At 38.6% G+C, this 24,865-nt stretch overlaps 2 protein-coding genes and 1 long non-coding RNA gene across 4 annotated transcripts in view; 2 read left to right on the top strand and 1 right to left on the bottom strand.

Annotated features, from left to right (window-relative positions):
• fndc1 (fibronectin type III domain containing 1) overlaps positions 1-1,047 on the top strand; it is a 31,318-nt gene extending 30,271 nt beyond the window's left edge. The window contains 1 exon segment of the mRNA XM_063901494.1: positions 297-1,047. Within this exon segment, the coding sequence (XP_063757564.1) occupies positions 297-412 (116 nt within the window). The 3' untranslated portion in view covers positions 413-1,047.
• A 15,537-nt stretch (positions 1,048-16,584) lies between these two features.
• On the top strand, positions 16,585-19,360 carry LOC134876996 (uncharacterized). 2 transcript variants are annotated; one of them, XR_010167512.1, is made up of 4 exons: positions 16,594-16,695; positions 16,788-16,857; positions 18,154-18,335; positions 18,498-19,360. It is a non-coding gene; the product is annotated as an uncharacterized LOC134876996 (long non-coding RNA). The 2 variants fall into 2 exon arrangements; XR_010167511.1 differs by lacking the exon at positions 16,788-16,857 and having other exon boundaries at positions 16,585-16,695.
• A 1,744-nt stretch (positions 19,361-21,104) lies between these two features.
• Positions 21,105-24,847, bottom strand: sod2 (superoxide dismutase 2, mitochondrial). Its single transcript, XM_063902440.1, has 5 exons — positions 24,693-24,847; positions 23,931-24,136; positions 23,660-23,776; positions 22,740-22,919; positions 21,105-21,781 (listed from the first exon to the last, which is right to left on the bottom strand). The coding sequence occupies exons 1-5, from the start codon at positions 24,719-24,721 to the stop codon at positions 21,636-21,638; spliced, it is 678 nt and encodes a 225-aa protein (XP_063758510.1). The 5' UTR covers positions 24,722-24,847; the 3' UTR covers positions 21,105-21,635.
• Positions 24,848-24,865: the final 18 nt, after the last annotated feature.

Genomic DNA, 24,865 nt, shown 5'->3' with positions numbered 1-24,865 from the left:
ACAGTATGTTCGTTATAAGGCGCAGGTCCCCCGATGCAACAGTGATGCGCCTAGATTTGTTTTTAATAGTTGTTGGACATCAATGATGGTCTACAGCACAGAGGAATCATTTTCATCAGGCTTTGGATACACAGACAGTCCAATAATTTCAGCTGTAAGAGGCTCTGGGAGACTATAGAATTGACATGATGTCAAGCAGATACATAACTAAGAAATTGTTAACAGTGATTAATGATGATTACATCCAGACGTGCTGAATTCAAGTCTTCTGCAAATATAATTTCTTTCTTTTGCAGGATATTATCGCGCGTACAGACAGGAGCCAGTTTCATTTGGAGTCGTTGGCCGACGCACATCCCATCCATTCGTGGGCTGGTATGAATGCGGGGTGCCCATCCCCGGGAAGTGGTAACACAGGGGGAGACGTTGTTACCGAGGCCAACCCTTCTGCATCCTGCTGCAGGCTCTTACCTTCACTGGTCTTGCCTCTAAAAACAGACTTTTGCCTGCCACAATGAAATTACACCACTATGAATTTATCCCAGCTTCACAGAAAGAGAATATAGTACTTTTTAAACGACCCAATGTATATCATTACAATGCACTTTTTATATAAAGCAGTTTGTATATGAGGGAAAAAATAAGCATGTGTGCTATTGCTAAATATAACTCTTGTCTTAAAGTGTCCTTGTATTATTCCCAACTATCCCACAGACATGTCCTCACCCAGTGTTATTTATCTCATCAATAATGCACACGCACGGTCAAACCAGTGACATTGGACCAAAGCACAAGCTGCAAAGTAAACTGTAAGAATGAGCACTTAAAGGTCTGTTCATTTTCTATTGTGAGATTTGTATTTCATAATGTAACAGCTTCTGACAGCTATTGTTTCTTTGTTTGTTTGTTTGTTTGTGTTCTTAATCCATCATACTGTTTTTTTTTTTCCTGTTACGCATTTTTGGTATTCACCAGAATTCATTATGAAGTTACTGTGTAAGTTTTGTATGTATACGGACCATGAATAAAAGACCAAATATTTGCTCAGGAACTGTGAGAGATTGAATAAAGGTGCTATGGAAACCACAGCCATCCCAAAACATGAATCACATCATATTCTGCCACATTCTTCTTTAGCTAAAGCTTCAACAGTATATTTAAATACACTTAATGGACAACTGGAGGGAAACTTTGATCAAGCTGGCACAGCAACTGTTAAAACCTGAGGAAATGTCAAAAAAACAAACGTATTGAACAGAAGCAGGTGAGGGGGAAATAGAGAGGTTTATTGGCTTCGAGCATGCGAGCAAATGGGGAATGAATTCCATGTGTACGTTTTGAACACACACACCATAATTATCCACATTTGCCTTAATTGCATTTGCTTTTGTACCAGAAATCAATTTGGGAGGAAATCAGTATTCTATAGCAACAAAGTACATATACTCAAGTACCTGTCTTTAGTATAGACATTTCATTTGTTATACTTGTGTATTGAAAGTAATGAGTGCATAATGAGTATTTTCCTTTTATTTCAAATGAAAATCTTGTATTTCTGCTCTAATATTTAACACAGTATTTTAGGATAATTAATACTATTGATGCATTCATGTGTAAATAGCATTTTACTGTTGAATTTGGTTAAGGTGGAGCTAATTTAAATTATTTATGATTAGTACTTTCTGTAACGTAATGTATTATATTTTAATATTATAGCATTTGTGCGTAATGTAACCTTTAACTGTTAATATGAAGGGAAGTCAAAAATATTGGGAAAAAGTTTCAAAAAATGGAAATACTTGAGTACTTGGTATTTCTAATCTTTGCAATCACATAACAGTATTTGGTTAGTTGAAAGAAATTCTATTAAGTTTAAATAGGTTCAACTTAATAATATTGCTTTCAACTAATCTAATACGGTTACGTGAAACGTGTTGACATAATTACATATAAGTTAAGTCAACGTTTCAGTTTTTTCAGTGAACTTAAATACTAGATGAAATGTACTCGCATGGCACCATATTCTTTATATTTGATCTTGTTTATACATATTTTTCTTTTAAAGCAATATTTCTACTTGGAATGGAGTATTTTACCACTGCTTTATTGCTTATAATAGTTTGGTAAAGGTTATGAATACTTCTCCAACATGGCTGAAATAGGACCCACATCTGCTGTGTTAGATTTGGAAAGGCCTACAGTACACATTTGTAGAAGCAATGATCATTAGTGCCTTTCTGATCCTTGAAACTTAATATTAATCGAACTACCTGAGGGATGAGTTCAAATATTTCTTCCATAGTTGCTAACTTCTGATAAAATCTTTTACAGGGAATACACTTTCATTTTCATGCCCAAAACCAATTATCAAGGTTAGGTTTTATTATGTTGCTCGAATTAAACTCCATCTGTGTAAAACAAAAGGTTTCAAAAAGGATCAGCTAGAGAAGAAACCAGGTGGAAAATATTTCACAAATGAATATTAACACATGGAGAGGTCTTTGTTGCATGTCTTGCCCATTATGCATTACTGCAGTTATGAGATTTGGATTCATTTTCAAGGTTGATTGCTCTTTCCGTAAAGCCCAACGGCAAAACCGGTGCTGCCCTATTCACTGCTGGACTAAAACTGATTGCAACTGTCACGTTTCTTTTAGAAAAAGTTGATGATATCCAGTAGCAGCAAGGCTACTCATTTTCCACACATGCAACACAACTCCGCCATATAGCAATTAACGTATCACTATTTACAATCCCATCATTCCTCCAGGAGTAGAATAGGATTGTTATAACACACACAAGTTGAGAGTCATGCTATACATCCATCACTGTGACACCTACACTTACTCAGCCAAGAATGGGGTTCAAAGTTCACTGAGAAATAGCTGAAGAAATGCAGAATATCTCCAAAAACATTCCCATTACATTAAGCAGAGTTGATGCAGCTCTTACTTACCTTACTTGAACTCTGCACAGTATCAAAGGTATGGCCTGCACTCCTTTATCAGGAGGTAGTTTGTTGAGGTTGGCTCTGATGTAACATAGCAGTCAGGTTTGAAAGACATTGAATTATGATTGAGTTTTGAGAGAGCACGAAATATTTCCACTTGGCAGTGATAAAGGTATAATGATTGTTTTGAAGTAATTTGTCAACTCTTTGGGTGAAGGTGTCATATATCAAGTGTATTTTCCAGGTATGCTGTGTGTGGATGAAAGCCTCTGCTGCCTTGTGTTGTCGGTGAGGGACGAGTGTCTCTTTGGCCAAAAATATTTTCATTGGCTGCAGGTTGCTTTGAGTTCACCACAATATGGAAACGTGATTGAATGCATTATGGGGAACCCCAATCTGAAAGTACATGAAAGAAATAGGGAAAAAAGAGAAGAGAGAAGAACAAACGCACTTCAAAACATGCGTACATGAAGGCTACCACATCTGCTACTGCTGTTACTGCATGAAGTTGTAGTTAAACTTGTATGTGTGCTTGTGTGTATCCCATTCAGAAATGATGACTGCTGTCACAGGGAAGACGAAAAACAGATAAACTATAACCGATATAACAAGACTTCCACAGGTAGAAAGCAGAAAAAAACATGAACGTGGTCCAGGATGTTTAACTCTGCACCACTGCAAGGGAATCATTTTTGGAAAGACCTGAAACACAGAAGTTAGAGCATGTGATTCTGAAACCCCCTAGCTCTGGCATTTTAACAGCTTATTCATCAAAATAAGTTTAAAAAAGTTGTTGTTGGGTCAAGAGTTTTGACTCAAAAACAAGTCTGGATGTCACACACGTCATCACAGACAGTTAAAGACAAATCACACAGAAGGGTTTCTTACTTTTATAGCTTTGAGTTTTGATTACAACATAAAGTAGACTCCCAAACAAACTGAAAATAACTAAGAGAAAGTGCCGAACTATGTGTCCAATAATGGGAATTAATGAGCCTTGTGTTTTTTTTCCAACCATAAAATTATACAAGAGAAGGACAGGGTGACGCTCTGTACAACCCTCTGCTGAACAAGACATTTTTGTAACCAAAATGTTATAATTAATCTTCACAAACTGAAAACAAAGTGTCCAAATTGCCCGCTACGTTATGTTGAGGCATAAATTCTTTGGAAATGATTTGTTTTGAGGAGGTTATTATGGGTAATCGCACAATTTTACTGCAGTCAACGCTTTAGCAAAATGATTCATTGATAGAACTTCCCTCTGCAGGAAGAAAGAAAAGAAACATAATGAAAAACATTTGCTCACAAGTAGCTCTGAGACGCATTTTGGGTTGAGCTAAGTTGGTTATTTCCCCCTCTTGGAATAGTTAATTATACTTGATTGTTAATGGATGTAGCTGCTCTACTCCCATGTGAGGCTAATACTGATAACAGGTTATTGAACACCACATTAACATCATGTATCTGCTAGAATCTGTCCTCAGCTAGGCAGGGTGGTCCTCAGGGGAAGATGCTCTCCACACACACAGACACACACCACTTTAATAAACAGAGTTCGGATAATGAAATGTAGGACCACTGATGTTGTGGTTTTGTCTTCTCATTAAGAATTTTCCTAATTTTTCAGCATTGAAAATTGGATCAAGAATTGGAATGCGATAGCAGCTACTTTGATCAACAAGCCAAAAGCTGACATCAGAAGACAGAAGTATGAAAAAGTGAGAGCGACCAATATATCCACCCAATGTTCAGATAAACAAAAGCACACACAAACACCAACGCTGCCTTTTAAATTTGTCCAAAGATGTTGACATGTTGCTTCTTTGCAGCCAAGCTAACACCGAGACTAACACATCATGTCAGCTATTTTCCAGTGTGTCAGATGTTCTGTAATAGTTTTCAGTCAAGGTCTGTGCACAGAGCAGATCTTTTATATAAAAAGAGGGCAAAAGGCCACGCCAGCTTGATTGAGTCCAGGCTCAGCTGACTTTCCACACGTGGATCTTACATTAAAATTTGAGCTACTTTTCAAACCGGCTGCTCAAAGCCAGCAAACTACTCCTTCCTTTAATGTATTGATCAAGAGAAAGCTAAATCCCATACATTTGAATACACTGCAACATTGATTACAGGAACATTAAAATCTTATAAGAAAAATGTGTGGTTGTAAAAGAATGCAGGTTTCCACATGCTGGGTTTTTTTTTGTTTCTTTTTGATAGAAGTGGGTCACATGCTGTATCGGCTGGAAAAAGTTAGACTTCATTCTAGAGAGCTGAAATCATCGCACGAAGAATCAGTTGAAGGTTGAAGAGGGAAAAGTACAAGAGGGTGGAAAAAGGGTGAGAAGCAGACACTCAAAGTCAAGAATTTAACAAGCAACGTCATGTTTTATTTCCCTTCTCTATGTGCAGAATTTAGATAAGCTTACATAAGATAAGCGATAGGAAAGCGTTTTCTTTTTCTTTATCTATTTGAACTATACTGTAAGTCAAACCACGAGGGATGTATGCAAAAGGCTTCATTTCTTTGTCGTATTTGGAAAAACATAGCAACTTTTGGGTTAAAAGAGTCCAATTTCTATTCTTACCGAGCTGTTTTGTTAAAAATAAATCTGATTCTGTTGCTTTGTTGGTTTAAGAAAATACTAATCATGATAGACAAGAAGATCGTTAGGCCCCTAAATGATACCGTTTCATCTGTGTAATAATAGTTCAAAAAAAAATATTACATGTATTGGAAGAGGAACCATACTGGCAAGAGAGGGGATGTGCATAGAATCCAGGGGGAATATCGAATATCGTTAGCAGTATCAGTCACAATGACAGGAGCCATAAACAACAGAGACCGAAAACAGCTTGTCCCCCTGAACAAGCTTCTCGTGAAAAAAAGGTTTAGTGAAAATTACAGATCTGGGATTTCCTAATTGCTCAGAGACCTAATATTTACCAAACTCCAACATTACATAACAGGCAGGCTGCAGTGACAGAAACTCAGATCACTGTTATTTTTTTTAACAGGGTTTGGATGAAAGTCGGGGCTCTTTTTTGATCGCTACTCTGAGCTCATTGTAAAAGTAATGAACTCAGCCTCTTTAGCCTTGCAATTATATCATGCTTTAGGCATCACGCATTGACCTAAGAAACTCTGTAAGGGGATTTGTGAGGGAAAGTGAGCATAGAGGAGTCAAAAAACCTCACTGTATCATTTCCTATCCTGATATATTTCAGAGGAAATTATATTACATGGTGACAGGCAGTTTAGAGATATAGTTTCAAGTTGTTTTATATCATGTGGACACAGTTACAGTGAAGCAGTCGCTGGAAGTGAAGTTCATAGATCCCGCCAACAATGCTATCATATAGGCCTAAGTAAAAAAGGAAAATCAAACAAGTAAAAGCTAATATATGAGACATAAAAAAAGGGAGAGTTCAAATATATGGTTGAAATAAATAAGGAAAAAAAGTTATATAAATATGTTGTGGATGATATTTCAAATGGAATATAATCTGGAATCTAGTAAATGTAAATGCATAATTATAAGTATTAAATACATGTGTACAAACTAAAAGAAAACATAAATCTTGACTTAAATAAATGTATTATGTAATCAGATAACACATCATTGTATTAGAATAGTTGAAAGCAATACAATTAAATTGAAATAAAAACCCAAAAGGTTCAACTTAATATTATTGCTTTCAACTAACCTAATACAATTATGAGGAATCTGTTGACATAACATATTTAATTAAAGTCACTGTTTCATTATTTCAGTGCAATGAGAAAGATATAAAGTCATTCAGCTGCTATTAACCAGTGCATGTTGCCAATATTCATTCAACTTTAAAAGTTAACAGAGCCTATTATAAAAACATGTCATATAATGTTTCCAGCACAGCTAGATCTAAGGCAGCCGAATAAGGATATTTTCTCAAGGCAAACTAATTTAATGATAATCAGGTCAGAGAAAGTACTTCGCCGGTTCTGTCATCAGCTACATTAATTGAATAAACTGGATGTTAAAATGAGTTCACGTGATGGAAACAAACCTGGAAAAACAGAGAAGATTTTCTCGGGGGGAGCAGGGTATTCACTTTCACTTAAGCGTTGACGTTAATTGGTTCTGACCTTCCTCTGTGACTGTGAGTGGGGTCTGAGGTGCATTTAACATGTCCCTGGTGTCATTATATGCATTGACACGTATGCACGCTGCTCATAAACTCCACTTGTGTCATACATGTAGCACTTGCACTACTTCATCACACTTTAGTTTAGTCAATTATAAGAGTAAGTCTTTCCTCATCCAGCAGCTTTTAGAGAAAATTCTCTTTTAATGACTCATAAATCACAAAAGATAGGGGGATAGGATTATCGGTAATTGTTCCCATGGCTTTTGTTGGCTTAGCTAAAACATTTTGTCGTCCAATTGTACATGATTGGCTTAAATAGATCTGATACAAAGGCTGAGAAAGAGCTGTGGTGTCTCTAAAGTCTCTGTTAAACTCCTAATTAAGTCAACTTTAGACACCGTGATCGATTAATGAGGCTCCCAACCTCCTGACTGCCGGATTTAGAGAGAGGCCCTTAAGATCTATTTAGTTTCTTCTGTCTTGGACTCTTTGGAAAGCCAGTTCTATCACAGCCTCAGAAGAATGATGCAGTTTAACCGCAGGATTTGTTCCCTTACTTTGAGCGGACGATGACAGAGTTGACGTCTTGTAAATACATTTGTGAGTTGACGTATTGAGAAGCTGACTAAAAGGGAAACATTGTTTAGTCTTCAGGAGTCAGGAGGCGAGTAATTAAAAGAAGGGATACAAAACTGAAGCTCTGGGAAATTAATTTAATAGGCAGACTCCTTGAAAAGTAGAATATAAAGTAATGATGTCTGTCTTTCAACAAATTATGTCACACACAGTTAAAAACATAATAGCAGATATATTTCACTTTCATAAAACTTATATTGTCTTGTTTTTGGAATCATGTCATTTCCTTAACATTTCTGGTATCCTGGGATCATAGGAAGTCTTAGAACGCGTGAAAGACAAGCAGTCAGAAGCTCAGACAGTGTGAAACGAAGCCCCACGTTAGCCAAATTATGGTGAAGAGAAAACACAGACCATATTAGTCAATTGTTGTCCAAACTAACCGTTGTAAACATCCATCAAAGTTTGCAGAAAAGACTTCCTGGTACAAATTGGTCTTTGTTTTCAGATCTCAACAGTTACACAGCGGATAAAAATGACAAGAATAAGATCTATATATTGTGTGCAATATACTGTGTATTGCACTAATCCAGAATTGACTTTAAACAGAATGATCTCGTAGGAAAATCACTGACTTAAGAAAATATAATTTGGTCTATTTCTTACATACAATCTAACAGTTATTTTTGTTTTAAATGTATTTATTGTGTAATACTGCTTCCGTCAGGCTTGGTTTTATGGATAATGAACTGGGAAAGACTTTCCTTGGTTTTAAATTTGGGGAATACAAAAACTTTTTTACATTTATTTGCCAAACATTTATATTAATATCCCTTTTGATATCTGTCAAATAAAGCTTGAATACATACTGGAAGCAGTGGAAAACAGCTAGCCTGATTGTCAAACCTGACCAGCCCCTCTGAGCTTACTTGATTTAAATCATTTATATCGTACTTGTTTAACTGGTTCAGCAGAATACCACTAACATCTAAAGTAGTCTGTATAAAGCAGGGGTGTCCAAACTTTTTCACTGAGGGCCACAAAGAAAAACATATGAAGGGCTGGGCGCCACACTACAGGTGAGGTATATCGCCTCATAAGTGAAGTTATTAGTTAGCAAAATCAATCAAAAGTAGGTCAATTATTCTTATATGCTTTAAGAAACATCACAGCTCTCCATCAGGGTTCATTTGTTTAGTTGGCAGCTCATTCCTTAAAACAGGAGCTTCAGATGAAGAAGATGAAGGGAATATTTCAAGTTTGTTATGTAATTAAGTTATTAGGCTTTTTTTTATCAACTATGATTTGTTTGAAACATGTTTAAACTTTAAGATTGGTCTTATTAACACATGAATACTACTGTGTAATATATTATTCTTACATATTTAAGAAGTACAATATCAGAAAAGCGCAAGCTTCACATGTGGGCCATATTCCATTATACTTTTAGCATTTGCTGAGGGCCAATTAAAAGTGGGTCGTGGGCCGCATTTGGCCCCCGGGCTGTAGTTTGGACACCCGTGAACCATTCCTTATGAAATGTGTATCATGCTTTTAAACCATAAAATAGGGCGGTTTAAAGTAAAGTGTTACCCCAAAGGCTAAACATGTATTTAGGATGTTTTTGTTTTTAAGTAAAAGCTAACTAACATTACTATATCCCGCTTTCTGATGTTGAGCTCATCTCACACTGTGTGAACCGCGGGCCTAGTTACACTTCACATTAAGACTAACCGAATCACCTCCACTGCTCTTGTCAGATGCCATGTTGCTCAAATGTTCTATTACTCCATTATTATCCTTTGCAGCAGATATAAATGCGTCATTGGAAAAGTCCATGCCAGTGGCAGCCAAGGCCAGGAGCGGCTTTTCTTGATAATCAAAACACAGTGTTGGCAGGGGTATCCACTTCTGACAGGTTTATTGTTATGGACGTCATTATTTCTCCATGTTATCTTTCCAATACGATAGCCCCTATTGTTGAGTTCAAAAATATGATTTCATCATAGTCATTAAGGCTCCTTCAATATTTATACTGCTCTAACAGGACTTTAGTCAACCCAAAACACTCACAAACATTATGAGAGTCAAGTGCACATATGGCGGTGAAATCTGTTGTAGCTGAATTTCATTCGTAACTCATGTGTTTCTCCTCTCACATTTACACTTTCACACCACAGAGTTGTTCAACTTTAAAGAAATAGTTCAACATTTTGGGGAAATATGCTCATTTGCTTTCTTACCAAGAGTTAGATTAGAAGATCAATACAACGATCAGACTATATATCAGAATATATTATATCATGTATGAGAGCTTGGAGAGGTCAGTGTAGCTTAATTTAATATACAGTTTAGTAGCAGAGAAAAACTGTGACGGCCTAACTGTTTACATGCCTTTACCCTTCTGTTTAATACCACTTAAACAAACAATATAGCTAAGATAAACTAAGATAAGCTAAGCTAATTGCTTCCAGCTGACTCCTGTTCCATTTTCACGTCGAAAAAAATAAAATAAACATTTCCAATCATCAAAGGCATTTAGAAGTTACTTACTTTGACTAAATCTGTTCTTAGGAACCTATTAACATCTGTCTTGATGCTAAAAATCTGTTGTGTGAAAATAATCTGACGTCATTGCTGCAAACGGACAGTTATTTGGTTTTCCTTGTTTTAAAACACAGGATGCTGTGTTGGTGTGTTGCTACCGTTACCAATGAGAAGATTAAATATGAACCAGTGCATTTATTTTGAAAAGTTATCAGACTCAAGATACTGCATAGTGATTTTTACTCCTGTGAAGCAAGATTTGGCTTTTCTGGAAAGTTATCAAGATATAAATCATGTTCTCCTCTGTCTGGAAACCAACACAGAGCTCTCATTGACTTGAATGAGGAGGTTGCCTAATTCTAAAGCAGCATTAATGACTCATGTCTAACTCAAAGCCTGTAATGCACTGTTAATTGAGTAGTAAAACATTTATATCATTAGGTAATTTGATGGGATGTTACATCAAATATCATGCATTCAATAAAACAAGCGTGAAGTCATCAGAAAGGTTTAAAATGTAAACACACAATAAAAGAAGGACAGGCTTGCTGCGTAACGTAAAGCAGACACGTCTCTGCATGTGAGCGCGGTATGGAAACTGTTTTGGTTTATTATGCCTCTCTCTCCTTTTCCTTTATTGACCTGAGAAAAGCTGAAAGATGACTTATTCCTTGTTGCCATGTGTTGGATGAAGGTGGATTATGTGCGTTACTCTGTTGGAATTTATCTCCATATGTCTCCGGGCTATTGAATCAGGCTTCTAGCTGCTGTGGTCCCTCAAAGTCAATCAGCCTTGGCCTGATGTTTTCATTGCAAATCATTATTAGCATTTGTTTAAACCTGTTAGAGCACCACATACTTCAACCAGGATCACTGAGATGGTGTCAGCAGGTCGACAGCCAAAAGGCGTGCTAAATCGATGTTTTCATGCCCCATTGTGTTGTCCTACATGTCAAAACTCATCTGGTGCTCCACGCAAGTTCAAACCAATGAGAAGAATCGTTTGCAAACGCTGCTTGACCACCGCTAGACTCAGTGAATGAAACATTTTGCTCTCATTTTTCTTTGAGGTTTGCCTCCTTTTCCATGAGTTTTTTGTACTAAGTCCCGCCCTGTCTGACTCTTTGGGGTCGTAACTGTTACACGCTTGTGCCAGTGGCTGAGGAGACAGAGAAACAGAGAGCACAACAACACAAAACATCTGGATTCATAGTCGGTAGCTTTTAAAGATTTAACCGGTCTTCTCGTTGTGCTTATGATAGACGTTGATACTTATCATTTTACTGTCATTTGAAAGCACTTATGGGATTAGATTTATTTATGCACAGAGGGACAGTAACAGATGAGGGAATAAAAGAACACAAGTACTTACGTGTGTGCAGGCATACGCTGCAAACACATGTGACACAAACACAATTGACAAGAAACCAAAGCACATTCAATCATGATTAAACTCGACTCAAGGAACGAAAGGAATGCTTGGTTAAGACATCATAGTCGCCCAATATCTTTTATATGTAACTGGGATTGAAGATAGACATTGCTTTGCGGCCTTCTTGCTTAAGGTGCCAAACACATGCCCCTTTTTTCCCCTGAAATCCAGCTAAAGTGACCCAACCTGACAACCAAATCAGACTGCGCCCTAAGATAAATAACACATGAAATGTGTCAAGAAACAACCGATAATAAATGGAAGATATCAATATAAGTGAATATAAATCCATGACATGGAAAAGCAGATTTTTGTACTGGGATACCCAGAGCGTTACAACTTTTTTCTTTACAACAGCCCTAAAAAAAAACAACACCTTAAAGAACATAAGCTCTAAACTTGCATTTTATGGTAAGTATGTTATAAAGGAATGGCCTCAATGGTACGAGTGGTTGGCTGTGGTTGCATCAGTAATTGGCCCAGTCTTGAAAGCATATTCCAGGCGTTAAAAGATGCAGCATGTATCCCAGACAGGATCATTTTACCACTAAATCTGTGGCTTTTTTAAATAAATAAATAACATCACATCTTGAAAAGGCATCTCATACGAAAGAGAAGTCATACATGGAAACTTTAGAGTGCAGTTTCCCAAAGAGCTTCCAAGGCAATATTTTTACTCAGTGTATTGTTAATCACTCCGCATAAAAAAAGAAGGAAAAAAAAGAATGACTTCCTTGAGAGTGGAGTCAGGAGATGGTGTGAACGAACCGGCCCCGCTCTTCTAGGGCTGATTGACTAAGTCCCACCGCTCTGGATGGAAAAGTCGCATCACAACAGGAGCTGGCTGACTGGCTGGCTGCAGACAGGACAGCCAACAATAGAAGCTCATTGGAGGGACAACAGTGGAACGACATAGGACGCTGATGGAGGTTGTCGTCCTTACTGTACAGTGACGTTGTATCATACGGTATGCATGATTGAATGTATGCAGTAACCGTCAGCAGGAAAACTTTATTGATGTGAGTGCTAATTAATAGAAATCTGCACTTATCAATATATCTTAGTAGCAATGTGTTACATGAAAAGGGTTGCGTGTAGTTACAAACTAACAGAATAATAAAACCAACTCCCCCAAGTTCTGTCTGCTGCCTCTAATTAGGCAATAAAAAGCTGGTGAAATGTTGAAAACTATTGAAAATCCACTGTCAATATGAAATGAATTACTTGTGTGTATGTGTGTATCTATGTGTGTGTGTACAGCTTGCAGACTTCATGCCCCTGCTGTGTGAAAAATGAAAAGTGTAGTACTCTTCTCTCTGAATGGATTATTATGTGAACACCGTGTCAATTCATTAATCAAGAGTGTATGTTTTCATGTGTTGACCATAACCCCTGCAGATGGCTGAGGCTCTCCACGGTGCCCTGGTGGGTAAAACACTGCGGCAGATGTGTGAGGATGAGGTCACTCATGTGTTAAAGACGTACACTGATGCTGAATCACCTCACATGGACAGCAGCAGAGGGAGGGAGGGATGGCGGGAGAAACAGACAGAACATAGGAAAGGAGCAAGGATGAATTAAGTAAATCTGTCCTGAATTAATGAACAAATGACATGAAAGTGGAAGAATTCAGATGGCAGGAAACAATTCCCTCTAAGTCCAGACATGAATCACGGATGTTTGTTGTGAAACGAGACAGAAAAAGCTTAATCCAGAAATGAAAAAGTGGAGGAACGAGAGGAGAAACGGGGTTGAGACTGGGAGTTAAACATTGCTGTGGGGGTGAAATCAACAAGCAGAATCTGTGTATTTGAGCAGGCTGCATCAGAAGAAGGAACGGCAGTGAGAAAGTGGGAGCGTGAATTAAGCTGGGACAGAGGGAAGAATGCTTTGAGGGAATATTTTTCTAAATCTTTCTACCGACTACTGGTCCGACTGCCAATAATGCATCTGTTTCTGAATACAGCAGCGACTATGGAAAATCCCCTGGCAGTGAGAATCTCCATCACACACACATAGAAACACACAAACAAGAATATTAAACCTGCCGTCAACATAACAGCAGTTTGATCTTTTATATAACTGGCTTAATTTCACCTCTTCACTGTCAGCTCTGCTCGTATTATAAAATGCAGTGCAATTCAACAAATACATTTATGTACAAATGTAAATTGATTTTATCCAGATCTTCTCTCCTGCCACATCCTCTCCGGCCTCTTTTCTTCTTCCATCCCCATGAGCAACCAATACTTCATGCCACATTCAAGGGTTTAAAACAAACAAAAAAACAAAGGCTGGATGTTGTCACAGAGCTGCATTTTAGACATTCTCTCTGATTTTGGACAATAGTTTGTCTTTGTTTTTAGTCGCCATTTCAGACATCATTCCCACCTGTACACAGAGGTTAGGGTTAGACAGACGGTATACAGACCTATAGCAGGTGAAAGAAGAGGAGGAAAGGAGATACATAAGAGAAGGAAAAACAACAGCCAAAGGTCTCTACTTAGATTGGAAACCTCGTCAGATGTGTTCATGGGAAACTTATCTTTTCTATTCTTTTTTTAAAATCTGTCGGACAGGAGGTGAAAAATCTACCGTTGGGAAATTTGAAGTAGCTTTTAAACTCAAGTCATTTTTTCTTTCTCCTATTTTCAAATTACCTTCTGTTGTGACGCAGTCATCTTTTCCACTCTGGTTTTTGCTCCTAGTTTTCCATGTGGAGATGTGTTTAGACCAGGTTTAGACGGACAATGAAATATAACAGGCCCCAATGATGAATGGATACTGATGGATTCAGACAGCCGCCTTTTCTGTGCAGCATGATTTCATTATGCATATGGTGTTATATAATCATTGAATGCCACAACACGTCAATGAGTAGTTTTCTATGAATATTTTCAGAATCCAGGACATTGGACATCCTGTTTGATCTGATGGTGACCATCCAGGAAACTTTACATTAATTTACATCATCAAGTCGGTACTTAAAACGAATAAGCTTGTATGACGTGTCCTTACACTTTAAAAGGCAAAGAGAGGCTACACACGTTGACTTGTACACAACAACGCAATCTTGTAAACAAACTCCTTCTAGAGACTTTAATGGTGTTGCAATGAAAGTAATAGCTTGTCTTTTCTTTCTCACCTCTGCACGCCAACCAACGGCAGTGGGAAGTGCATATTTAATGTTGGATTTTCAGTTTAAAATGGCAAATTCTGATGTAGAAAAGGTGTATTATGCACTTGAATATGGGAATATTGAATTATAAAACACACTTGTTTCATAAAAACTGTGTGATTCTATTTCAGTTTAAGGTCTCTGGGATTTTAGTGTTATTTGTCCCGTGTGCATGTCTCTCAAAGGGCTTGTTTTCCAGCCAATGTGCTATAAGGAGATCCTTCAGTTCACCTTCCCAGAAAACCGTCTGCTGCTGCAGCTAACAAAGCCAGCTTTCCACAGTGCATTGGTAAAGGTTAAGAGAGAAATTGTGCATACACAGCTCAATGCATTGGCAAATAAGGAACAGCACCTTCTTTGAATTCACATAATACTTGGATCAAATGCCATTGGTCGGGTTCATAGCTGAAATGTCACTTGGTTTAATGTCAGCAGTTATAGTTCACATTTGTTACAAAATCAAAGATAAATGTTCCGAATAAGCAACTGATACATTTTTAGATTTATATGTTCCTATGTATACAAATACTTTTATCAGCTCCACGAAGATTATGTTTTTTGATTTGGTTTGTATGTTTTTCAATGTTTAAAAAGATTTGGTGGAAGGATTTATCATGGACCAAGGAAGAACTCCATCTCTTTTGAGTGGATCTAAATCCATGGAGGGGAGACGCACATTCTTTTTCAAGCCTTTTTAGCTTAAATATATAACTTTATTGCAAATGCTGTTGGATATAAATCTCAGCCAGTACAGGATGTTGTGCGAGTATATCATTGCAAATCAAGCTCTTGGCTAGAACTAGTTTGCAGTCTTCAGTCCATAAACTTGTCTTTCTTTTATAGCTATATTTTGGGAGAATTAGGAGACATGTCACAGGCTGGTGAGGCCCCGCTTAAATGCTGGGGGGATCCTTTCTGATCTATGATCCGACCACTTTAACACTGATGCCTGTTGAGTTGTTTAATTGTTTAAGCGTGGGAATTTAAGCCAGTGTTAAAAAGTTAAAAGTGACATTTCAAGTCTCCAACACACTTAGGCTCCTTTTGAATCAGGTCAGTTTTCCATAATCTTGAGAGTCTTGTCCACACAAAGTCGAATCTGATACCCACCTGATAGTCATTTGATATGGTAAGTTCTTTGAACTTGCAGCTTTCTTGTGGGCATCAGAGATTTTATAAACATTGGATCATTTCTTAGAGGACATGTGCATCTAAGTGATATATATAAGTGCTATTGGAGCTAAAACCATGTCAGGGCAGCTCTATGCATAGTCACGCAGAAACAGATGTACTATAAACACACACTGCACAGAGCCAAAAAGGAGGTACATGAAAAAATAAACTCAATCACGTCTTTAAATATACTCTTTGCTATAACTAACCAGGCCTGTAAACAGAAGTGGTCACTAGATTGTATATTTCCAAACAACTCTTTCCTGCTGATGCTGCATCGTCCTAGAACAGATGAAATGTCTGCCGTTTAAGAATAATCTCTAGTTTGAAGGCACTACGAGAAAGATTTTCTTAAAAAACAATGTATATAATCGTGCAATAATAACCTGTCACTCATCACTTATGGCTCAATAGGAGTGTGTGGAAGTGTGTGTATCTGCAGAGATCCTGCCTTCGGTGTCAATCTTTATAAACCATAGCAACTGGGTGCTAAATCACAAGGGGAAATCAAAAAGGAAACTACAAAAATGGCAAAATCCAAGTGAACAAAGCTCGTTACTAACCAGTAATATGGGGAACTGAATAAGGGGTTGGCTCTCAACTCACAGCGAAAAGTGAAACCTGTCGAGCAGCAGAGGAGCAACAAACTTTGGATGTTGTGTTAACAAAGCGCATCTGACAAATCCTACTCATTGTGGCATAAAGGTAGGATCATATTCTAGTAAATCAGCAGTAACTGCCTCAGGAACATTGTAATAAATGGCAACTTTTATTGTTTTGTGACATTCCTATGAAAGAAACCAAAGACGCTGCCTCGATTGCTACAGTCTGACACTTTCATCCATTTCTGTGGATACCTGGACAAAGGTTGTGTGTTTTATGGTTATATTTATTTTTTATTTGACTTGTTTTCATTACAACACGGTGGATGCTACATACAGCAGGGACTTCTCCAGTGTGGCTAGGAAGTTAATTCTGATGCAATTTGAAGGCACCTTATTGAATTATGTGACTTTCTAGTATTTGGGTATCCGTCAGATACTTTTTTTCTCTGACATCCTGTGAGCCGGCCAAGGAGGATTTGCTTCCTGCTGACTCTAAGCAAAAGATGAGAAAAGATGGCCAAATTCTGAAAAACGCATCCGCTCCCTTTATTGAATCCAATAAGTTTTTTGAATCAGAATCCAACAGTATTTGCCAAGAGGAATAATAGAGAAATGGAGAAGGCAGCTTCAGAAAGTATGGATATGGAAATAGAAAGTATGAATATGGAAGGAGAAAATATTGTGGAAGGAAAAACACTGAAACAACCTGTCTGAGTCTTAAAGTTTTTCACTTCTAAGCTTTAAAGATTCAGCTCCAGTTTCACTAATTTGGAAGTCTGTAAAATTATCCATAAACCAGCGCTGAAATTACACTTATTGAGAATAAATATGAGCAATTATTGTTCATTTTATGGACACAAGGATCTTAGGCTTTAGTTTGTATCCGTGCATGAGCTACATTTGGCAGTGAGGAGAGTATTTTTCTAGACAAAGTCAGTGATCTCCTAGTGGATTTTCCAAGCCTGGATCAATCCCACATAAACCTAAATGACCTCGAGCTTGCAGTGATTTATCACACTCTGTTTCCTGAACGATGTCCACAAGCCTTTTGACTCACTGATGCAAGCGACTGTTATATAACTGAGAAGAATTAACCAGACACAGTTACGCCTTCTTGCCAAAACAATCTTCTCACCTCCCTTCTTTACAGTAAGCTGATGTTCAGATGTAGACTAGTTAACGCTCAGATGAGAACACAAACAGAGGCAGAAGTCACACAGAGCTGATGAAATGTAATGTATCCACCTTTACATTATTCAAGCCCTCGGGGATGCTCTTCTGTCTGTCTGGTGTTTTGGGAAGCCGTGATGAATCAATCACCCTGTCAGGCTGAGGTATCAAAAGCTTCCCACAAACCCCTGCTGCCTCTTACCCACTGAAGTCTGGTTCCTGGCTCTCAGTGCCTGGTGCAGAGCTCCCTCTCCAAAGCACTCAGGCTCGGGCTCAGACCCAAACGGGTGCCCCGAATTTAGCTTCGCCGCCCTCTCTGCCAGGAACAACGGACTCAAATACTGGAAAGTTTTACCTCCCCAATGTTGACACTTCACTTTTTATATAGGCTTTCCAGTCCAAATGGGACAATGACAGCTTGTGTAGGCACACAGCACAAGCAGTTCACATCGGGGAACAATGAGGGACAGCTTTGCAAGGCGGAGGATCGTCTGGAGCCTGGAAATGTGATGACAAAGCTGCAAGGGCTGGAGACTGAAGACTTCCCTTCAAGAAGAAGTCATATGACAAGTACGTATGCAGAGCTTGGATATCAGATTTGCTTTGAGGATAATTATAAGTAATCTTTCTCTGCAAGTGTGAATTCAGTATGGCACGTCATTCCAGACCTCACCCATAATTTCACAAATACGTTCATTTTGTTTTCAGTTTGGCCTGTTTGTGTGTTTACAGGACTACGGAAAAACAGCTGGCCCAATCTTCATGAAGTTTTGTGGAAGGGTGTGGCATGTGTAAAGGGAGAAACCATTGGATAGGGAACAAAAACATTTGGAATTTTCTAAACAATGCGAGATAGGGCTTGGTCAGCTCATTGAGTTCCCTTCAAGTTGAAATTGATTTTGAACTGGATGCTAATTAAATACAAAAGTCATACAAAATTGGATTCATGATCAAAACGCTTCATCAAATTGAACTGTCAATATTTCTATTGGTTTAGATTGCATTCATACTACTGCCACTTGAATGGACTTTTTAACCATTTGGCTATAGCTTATTTTTTAAACTGCGTTTGTATTACTTTAAGCCATTTATGGGAACCTCTGTTACTTTTAGCACACTGTTCATATTTCTCCATTCGCGTTCAGGTGTTATAAGTGACACAGTATCAGAGTTGATGCATTTTTAAGAGAATTGATTGTTTTTACAAATATGTTGAAATATTTTACAATCCCTGTTCCTCTGGCAACTGGATATGAATCTCCTGATGTCCAAGTGCACCTGGCTGTTAATCTGCTGTAGTCTTATTACAATTATCCATCATCTGAAGGCCTACATCTGACCGTCAGTACATTCACACAACTTCTTGCTTCAAGAAACCCAACAAAGGCTAGAGAGGCATAGATATTTGAAACTAGTCTGAATAAACAATGTGACGTTTCTTTATGTATCTTGGCAGCACTACATGTATCTTCGAAATGTAGGACAATATTAACTGTGTTATAAAATGAAAGCCTCTGTGTGTTGTGCTGGAAGTCATAATTCTAGTCAGGAAAAATACAGACTGTTTTCCTGTCAATAAAAAGGAGGATGTGAAACAGAGTCTCATTGCATGCTTGTGTGCGCCTACCGAGAAAACCGCACCAACAGCAGAGCTCTGGTTTCCCAAAGTGTGTGAAACTATGTTGGAGAATGCTAAACAAAACGCTCTTCTTCGTCGCACATGAAAATCTTTCTGACGTTGATCAACATTAACGTAAGGAAGGAATTGTATGATGAATTCAGATTTCTGCATGACAACAGGAAAGAGCACAGCAGCAAAGAACAGGTAGTGAGGAGGAAGAAGAAAGACAGATTTCCGAGAGGAGCTAAACTCAGTCACTCCAATATTTTCCTTTCTTCCCTTCAAGAGGTTAAAGAAACTTTATCCTGAGTGAGTTCCACCGTTTTACGAGTTGTGGAAGAGGGAAATCTTTTTTGTAACGCCCAAAGTCTTACAGAGCAAAAGTAGGCCACATTTAGACAAACCGTCATCTTATAAATGGGGTGACTTCTCTTTTTAAAGACTGGCAACGTCTCCCAAATGAGAGTACTAAAGTATGTCTACTTCTATTTATGGCTCTGATAAATCTTTTTAGTCGTGCTTTCCAAAGCAGTCTGAAGTCAGACAGGCTCTTCTGCTGCAGCTGGTCTCTGCCACATCAGTAATGTGTTGATATGCAAGTCCCAAAAGGCCTGTAGGTCAGATTTAACTATCACTACCATGTAACAAAACGGACAAACTAGGCCGATATATAACAACTCCTAGAGGCATTAAAGTCTAAATCAGAACGGTTTAAATTTTATTCAGACGATCCCGAGCAAAATCCTACATAACTTACAAGATAAAGGGAGGTCTCAAAGTGGGAGTCTGGTCACCATGTGCTTGAACTCAGTGTCCACCGAAAAGCAGTTCACCTTTACACCCTCACACCAACTCCAGGAAAAAGGGAGAGATCTCAGGAATGTGAAACCGGTCCGTCCCAATCACTGACAGGAAGAGTGAAGGCGCTTCAATCACAGGAGATAAAACAGCTAGAAACTATTTGTTGAGTTAAAGTAAAAATTAGGATATTAATTTTAGGGAAACCTTTTTTTTGTTTTACACAAAACACACACTGTACAGCTAAACCACTTGAAATGTACTGCGCACACGTGGATAAAGAGGTGACGATCTTTTCAAAGTGTGTCTGAACCAATGTCATGCATCCATCATTTAATTCACCCCATAATAAAGTTGTTTTGCAGAGAAAGGTGTGCATTTGACTCAATGAGTTCGAGCATCTACAGCTGAAACCCTTGGGAAGCACTGCCCTCTTTTGGTGACATTGCATATAAGCAAACTAGATCATAGACTTTCTACTGTGTGACCAGAAACTATGTTCAGGTTCAAGAGGTTTTACAATACCAGTCGTAAATTATATGCCATAGAAATAATGTAAACCCCGCTAACTAGACATTACTCTATCTGCAGGGCTGTGGTTTCTCAGCAAGCTGCTTTTCCAGCCAAAATATTTTGACTGGAATGAAGCCAACTTGGCAATGCTATAAGAAAAAGAAAAGTAGTGGGAAAAGAGATGTTGATAGCCATTGTGTAGCACCTGATAGTTACAGCCAGGAAGAGCTCTTTCGAGTGGGCTAATTATCCGGCATGCCTAACCAAATGTTTTTGAAAGTGCTTCAGTAAGTCTCCAAGGACTATAGTGTTGTTTTTGTTTCCCCTACCTTTAGCTCTCCCAACTTGAGCTTTTTAGTGGATTATCTATCAGAGACTAAAAAAAAACAAGAGTGAAACACCAACCATCACGTTTGTACAATTGAAATATAATTTTATTATTATAATACATCAAAAACATGGACTGCAAAAACGTTGTCTGATTTGAGTGTGAATTATTTTGACAGAGTTCAATGAATATGCACTCTGAAACCTAGTTTACATGTATATCAGCCAATATTTCAGCATGATGATTAACAATAGCCAGCCTTGATGTGAAAGAAGGCTAATTTGTGCGTTTATAAAAAAGGTATGGAGGTCGGGAACAGACAAATAATTTCTTTCAATTTACTTCAACCTGTATGCATGCAGGGTGGTGTGTTTTCCAAGAAAGCAACATAATCTGCACCGAAATAGGAAATATTTAAGAGTTGTTTTAAATCAACTTTGGTGCAGCTGATCATATGAAAGTCAAAGCTATTGTTAAGCTGGATACCAAGAACGCCACATTCTCATTGGTACTTAATGAATCATACAGTGTAACATTATTCACAACTACTATTTGACCAAGTCCAGCAGAGGTTGAAAGGATTTATTGAGGATATTTAAAGATTAGGATTCTACTTTTTGGCAATCTGAAGACGCTCGCTCACATTTTCCCAGTTAATGACATTCCAGATAGCCTTCACATAATCCGGCCGCACGTTTTTGTACTGAAGGTAGTAGGCGTGCTCCCAAACATCGATACCCAGCAGGGGGATGAGACCTGAGGGTCAGAGACAGGAAACAATTACTAGGACGCCTCTCTGTCACACGGTCTTTAGGCTAAAAAGGTATCACACCACCCTGCCATTAAACATATACAATTCAACATTCAAGTATTACCAATAATTCAACAGTGTTTTAATGAAAAACATATGTATAAGTTGTGGCAATCTGCAACTGCGTGGCGGTGTGCATGTGCAGCGCTCTACTCTCACTCCATACAGGCTTAGTGGACGTGTTTTTCTCTCATGTGCTCGTAGCTACCGTCCAAAGCTTGCCAACAAAGCAGCCCACAGAGTGAAATATGGTAGTATAGTGCTGTATCCAAGCCAAGGAGTACGAGTTATGAAGGTCACACAATAATATTACAGTGGTTCCAAAGTCTGAGCCAAGACGCCAAACTCTTTATTGCCCCCACATTTTTAACGGCAGAGGAGGCGCATTACAGCCTCACTTTTACTGTTTCTACCTTTCACAATAAAAGCCCTAGACATGAACATTGCATCACTGCTTATGAGAGGGAAGTTCAAGGTTTCAAGGTTTCAAGGTTATATTCACTCACAGCATTTTGTGGAGAGGCAACTCAACTAAAACAAAGTATACAGTACTGATTGCAATCATCTCTGCAAGGATTAAACCTGTTTGAACAGCGTTTCACGTGTGGAGCTGGAGAGATGATGAGAGCTGATCTTATTTGAGAGTTTTTTTCTAGTGTTGGTTGGATATTAAGCTGTATGAACACACTATAGTCCAAGAATGTATTTCACATACTCGACTGACACTGTCAAAATATTTTCTGGTTTGGATTTATATAAAAAAATAAAACTAAGAAAATTGATGTTTCATAATATGTCATCTACATTTTCATAATTTCTCAGATTTTTATAAAAGGTTTTTGCCACGGTATTGTCCCATATGTTTATAACACTACCTCTCCTTCAAAGCATGTTTTAACTGACCTGTAGTTCCATGCAGGGGATCCTGGTTAGCACAGGCAGCGATACGGAGACCTCCACTCTCCTTGTCAAGACCCAGCCAACCCCAGCCCGATCCCTGCACGGCCACTGTAGCCGCAGACATCCTCTCCTTCATCTTCTGGAAGGAGCCAAAGTCCCGCTTAATGGCCTCCATCAGCTCCCCTAAAACAAGGGACACAAACAGATGGCATTTCAAGGCAATGCTAAACATTAGGATCACAAAAGCATTTTTTTCAATATAGTTTATTTAACATTGCCTATTTCTATATCATCCCAATACAATTATTCTGATTTACGCACAAAACACATAATACTTTGCCCCCATTTGACCCGTCTAAGTAGCATCTTTGACCAGTAGGGGGCAGAATGCCAAAGGAAAACAACCTTAGTGTGACACAAAGCTGAGCCCAGCTTCACAGGTTGCTGCTGCACACTGCAGTCAGGTTACCTACCTGATGAATGTAATTTAAGCCAATATTAATCCCAATTTTAACTCTCGTTATGTCTGCAGAATCCTCAAGCACATCTTGGACTGGACATCTTTCACAAGCCATCTATTTACTTGAGTTTCTGCTGCTTTATGTTGGGATGATTGTATATTTTAAACTTGCCTGTGCTAGTTCAGTGGGAGTGGATTGCTGTGTTTTATATCGAGTGCTTGAGCAGGTGGTAAGACTGAAAAATATAGTCTTTGTAAGGGATTATCCAAAAACAATGAGCTTTAAGCTGCAAACAACTGCAACTGTCGACTGTTCACTTGCAGTAGGTTAAGCACTAATAGCAACGCTTTCACATAAAAGATTAATGTGTTGCATACTGCAGATATTGGTTAACTACATATGTAAAGCAGTGTAGGGCAAATAAGAGAGCCGTTTAAAATATTGGATGAGTTTCTGACTTACCCTGTGGCTCTCCTCCACCATTAGGTGAGAGGTTAGTCCAGAAGATAGAGTGGTTAATGTGGCCTCCTCCGTTAAACTTCAGAGCGGGCTGGAGGGCCACCTGTGCCGTCACATCTCCTAAAACATAAGCCAAATACATGCAGAAGGTGAATATGAATAAACATTTGGAATATATTGATTTAGTTTAGGACATATACAGAGGTTTCAATCACAGTACACATTTAGATTACAATTTCCCTACTATTTAATATACAGGATGTTGTGTTCGTACCCTTTGCTAGTGCCTCCTGATATTTCTCCTCTGTAACATTGAGGTTGCTGACATATGTGGCATGGTGCTTGCTGTGGTGCAGCTGCATAATCTCTGCGTTGATGTGGGGCTCCAGGGCTCCATAGTCGTAGGTCAGGTCAGGGAGAGTGTGCTTCTGCCTCGATGCAGCCACCAGGTTTAAAGTTTGGCTGAGGCTGGCTGCACACCTGGAACACAGCAGAGGAGAAACGTCCCAACCATTACCAGTGGATATAAAATAAAGCTTTAAGTGTAGCCAACACGAAAAATAACATTGCATAGTGCTAGCCCAAGATAGCCTGACACAGTGAGGTTCAACCGCTTCCTTAACCTCAAAAATCTCAACTGGTTTGAAGTGACCTAAATATCTGCTGTAGCCTACGTAACAGTACATTAGTCAGGTGTTTAAATATAAACTGAATGAGCTGGTGACACCGAGTTAGGTAAGTATGAATATGTCTGACTGAACATAAACGCATTCAATTAACAATTCACAACGAATGCCATGAGAGCAGGACTACGCTATAGTTTGACAAAATCCTTCATTATGTGCGCCACAAGCAAGCCTTGCAGTGCAGCTAAACTAAGTTAGCATCCCGGCTAGCTCACTGTTAGCTCTGAACACAACAACTGTCCCAAGTTCATGAGCAGTCGATGCTAGCATGAGTTAGCTATCTTAACACACCTTGGGCTCTTTGAGCATGGCAGTATTGGCACTAAAAGGTAAGTTCATATTCGTTTTACCTGCGTATCTGGCCAACTCTGCACAGCATGTTCACAGTGTTGCTCGCAGGATATACAGGACAGAGAAGTCTCACTGGTTACTGCCCTTGAAATGTGCGATTTCAACTTGACAGCAGCCGACTGTACCATTATCATGCTGTGGGGGTGTTGAAGAGAGTGTACAGGGAATGAGA

Source organism: Eleginops maclovinus, chromosome 15 (genome assembly GCF_036324505.1).
Source record: "Eleginops maclovinus isolate JMC-PN-2008 ecotype Puerto Natales chromosome 15, JC_Emac_rtc_rv5, whole genome shotgun sequence".
NCBI lineage: Eukaryota > Metazoa > Chordata > Actinopteri > Perciformes > Eleginopidae > Eleginops > Eleginops maclovinus.
The sequence above is the reverse complement of the archived record's forward strand: the minus strand, read 5'-3'. Positions and strand labels throughout refer to the sequence as shown.

Excerpts from the sequence above, each read along its gene's own strand:
- sod2 (XM_063902440.1), bottom strand. The coding sequence starts at position 24,721 with ATGCTGTGCAGAGTTGGCCAGATACGCAG. Across the intron at positions 23,777-23,930 it reads TCAGGAGGCACTAGCAAAGG|GAGATGTGACGGCACAGGTG; the intron begins GTACGAACACAA and ends CTTATGTTTTAG. Across the intron at positions 21,782-22,739 it reads TCCCCTGCATGGAACTACAG|GTCTCATCCCCCTGCTGGGT; the intron begins GTCAGTTAAAAC and ends TCTGACCCTCAG.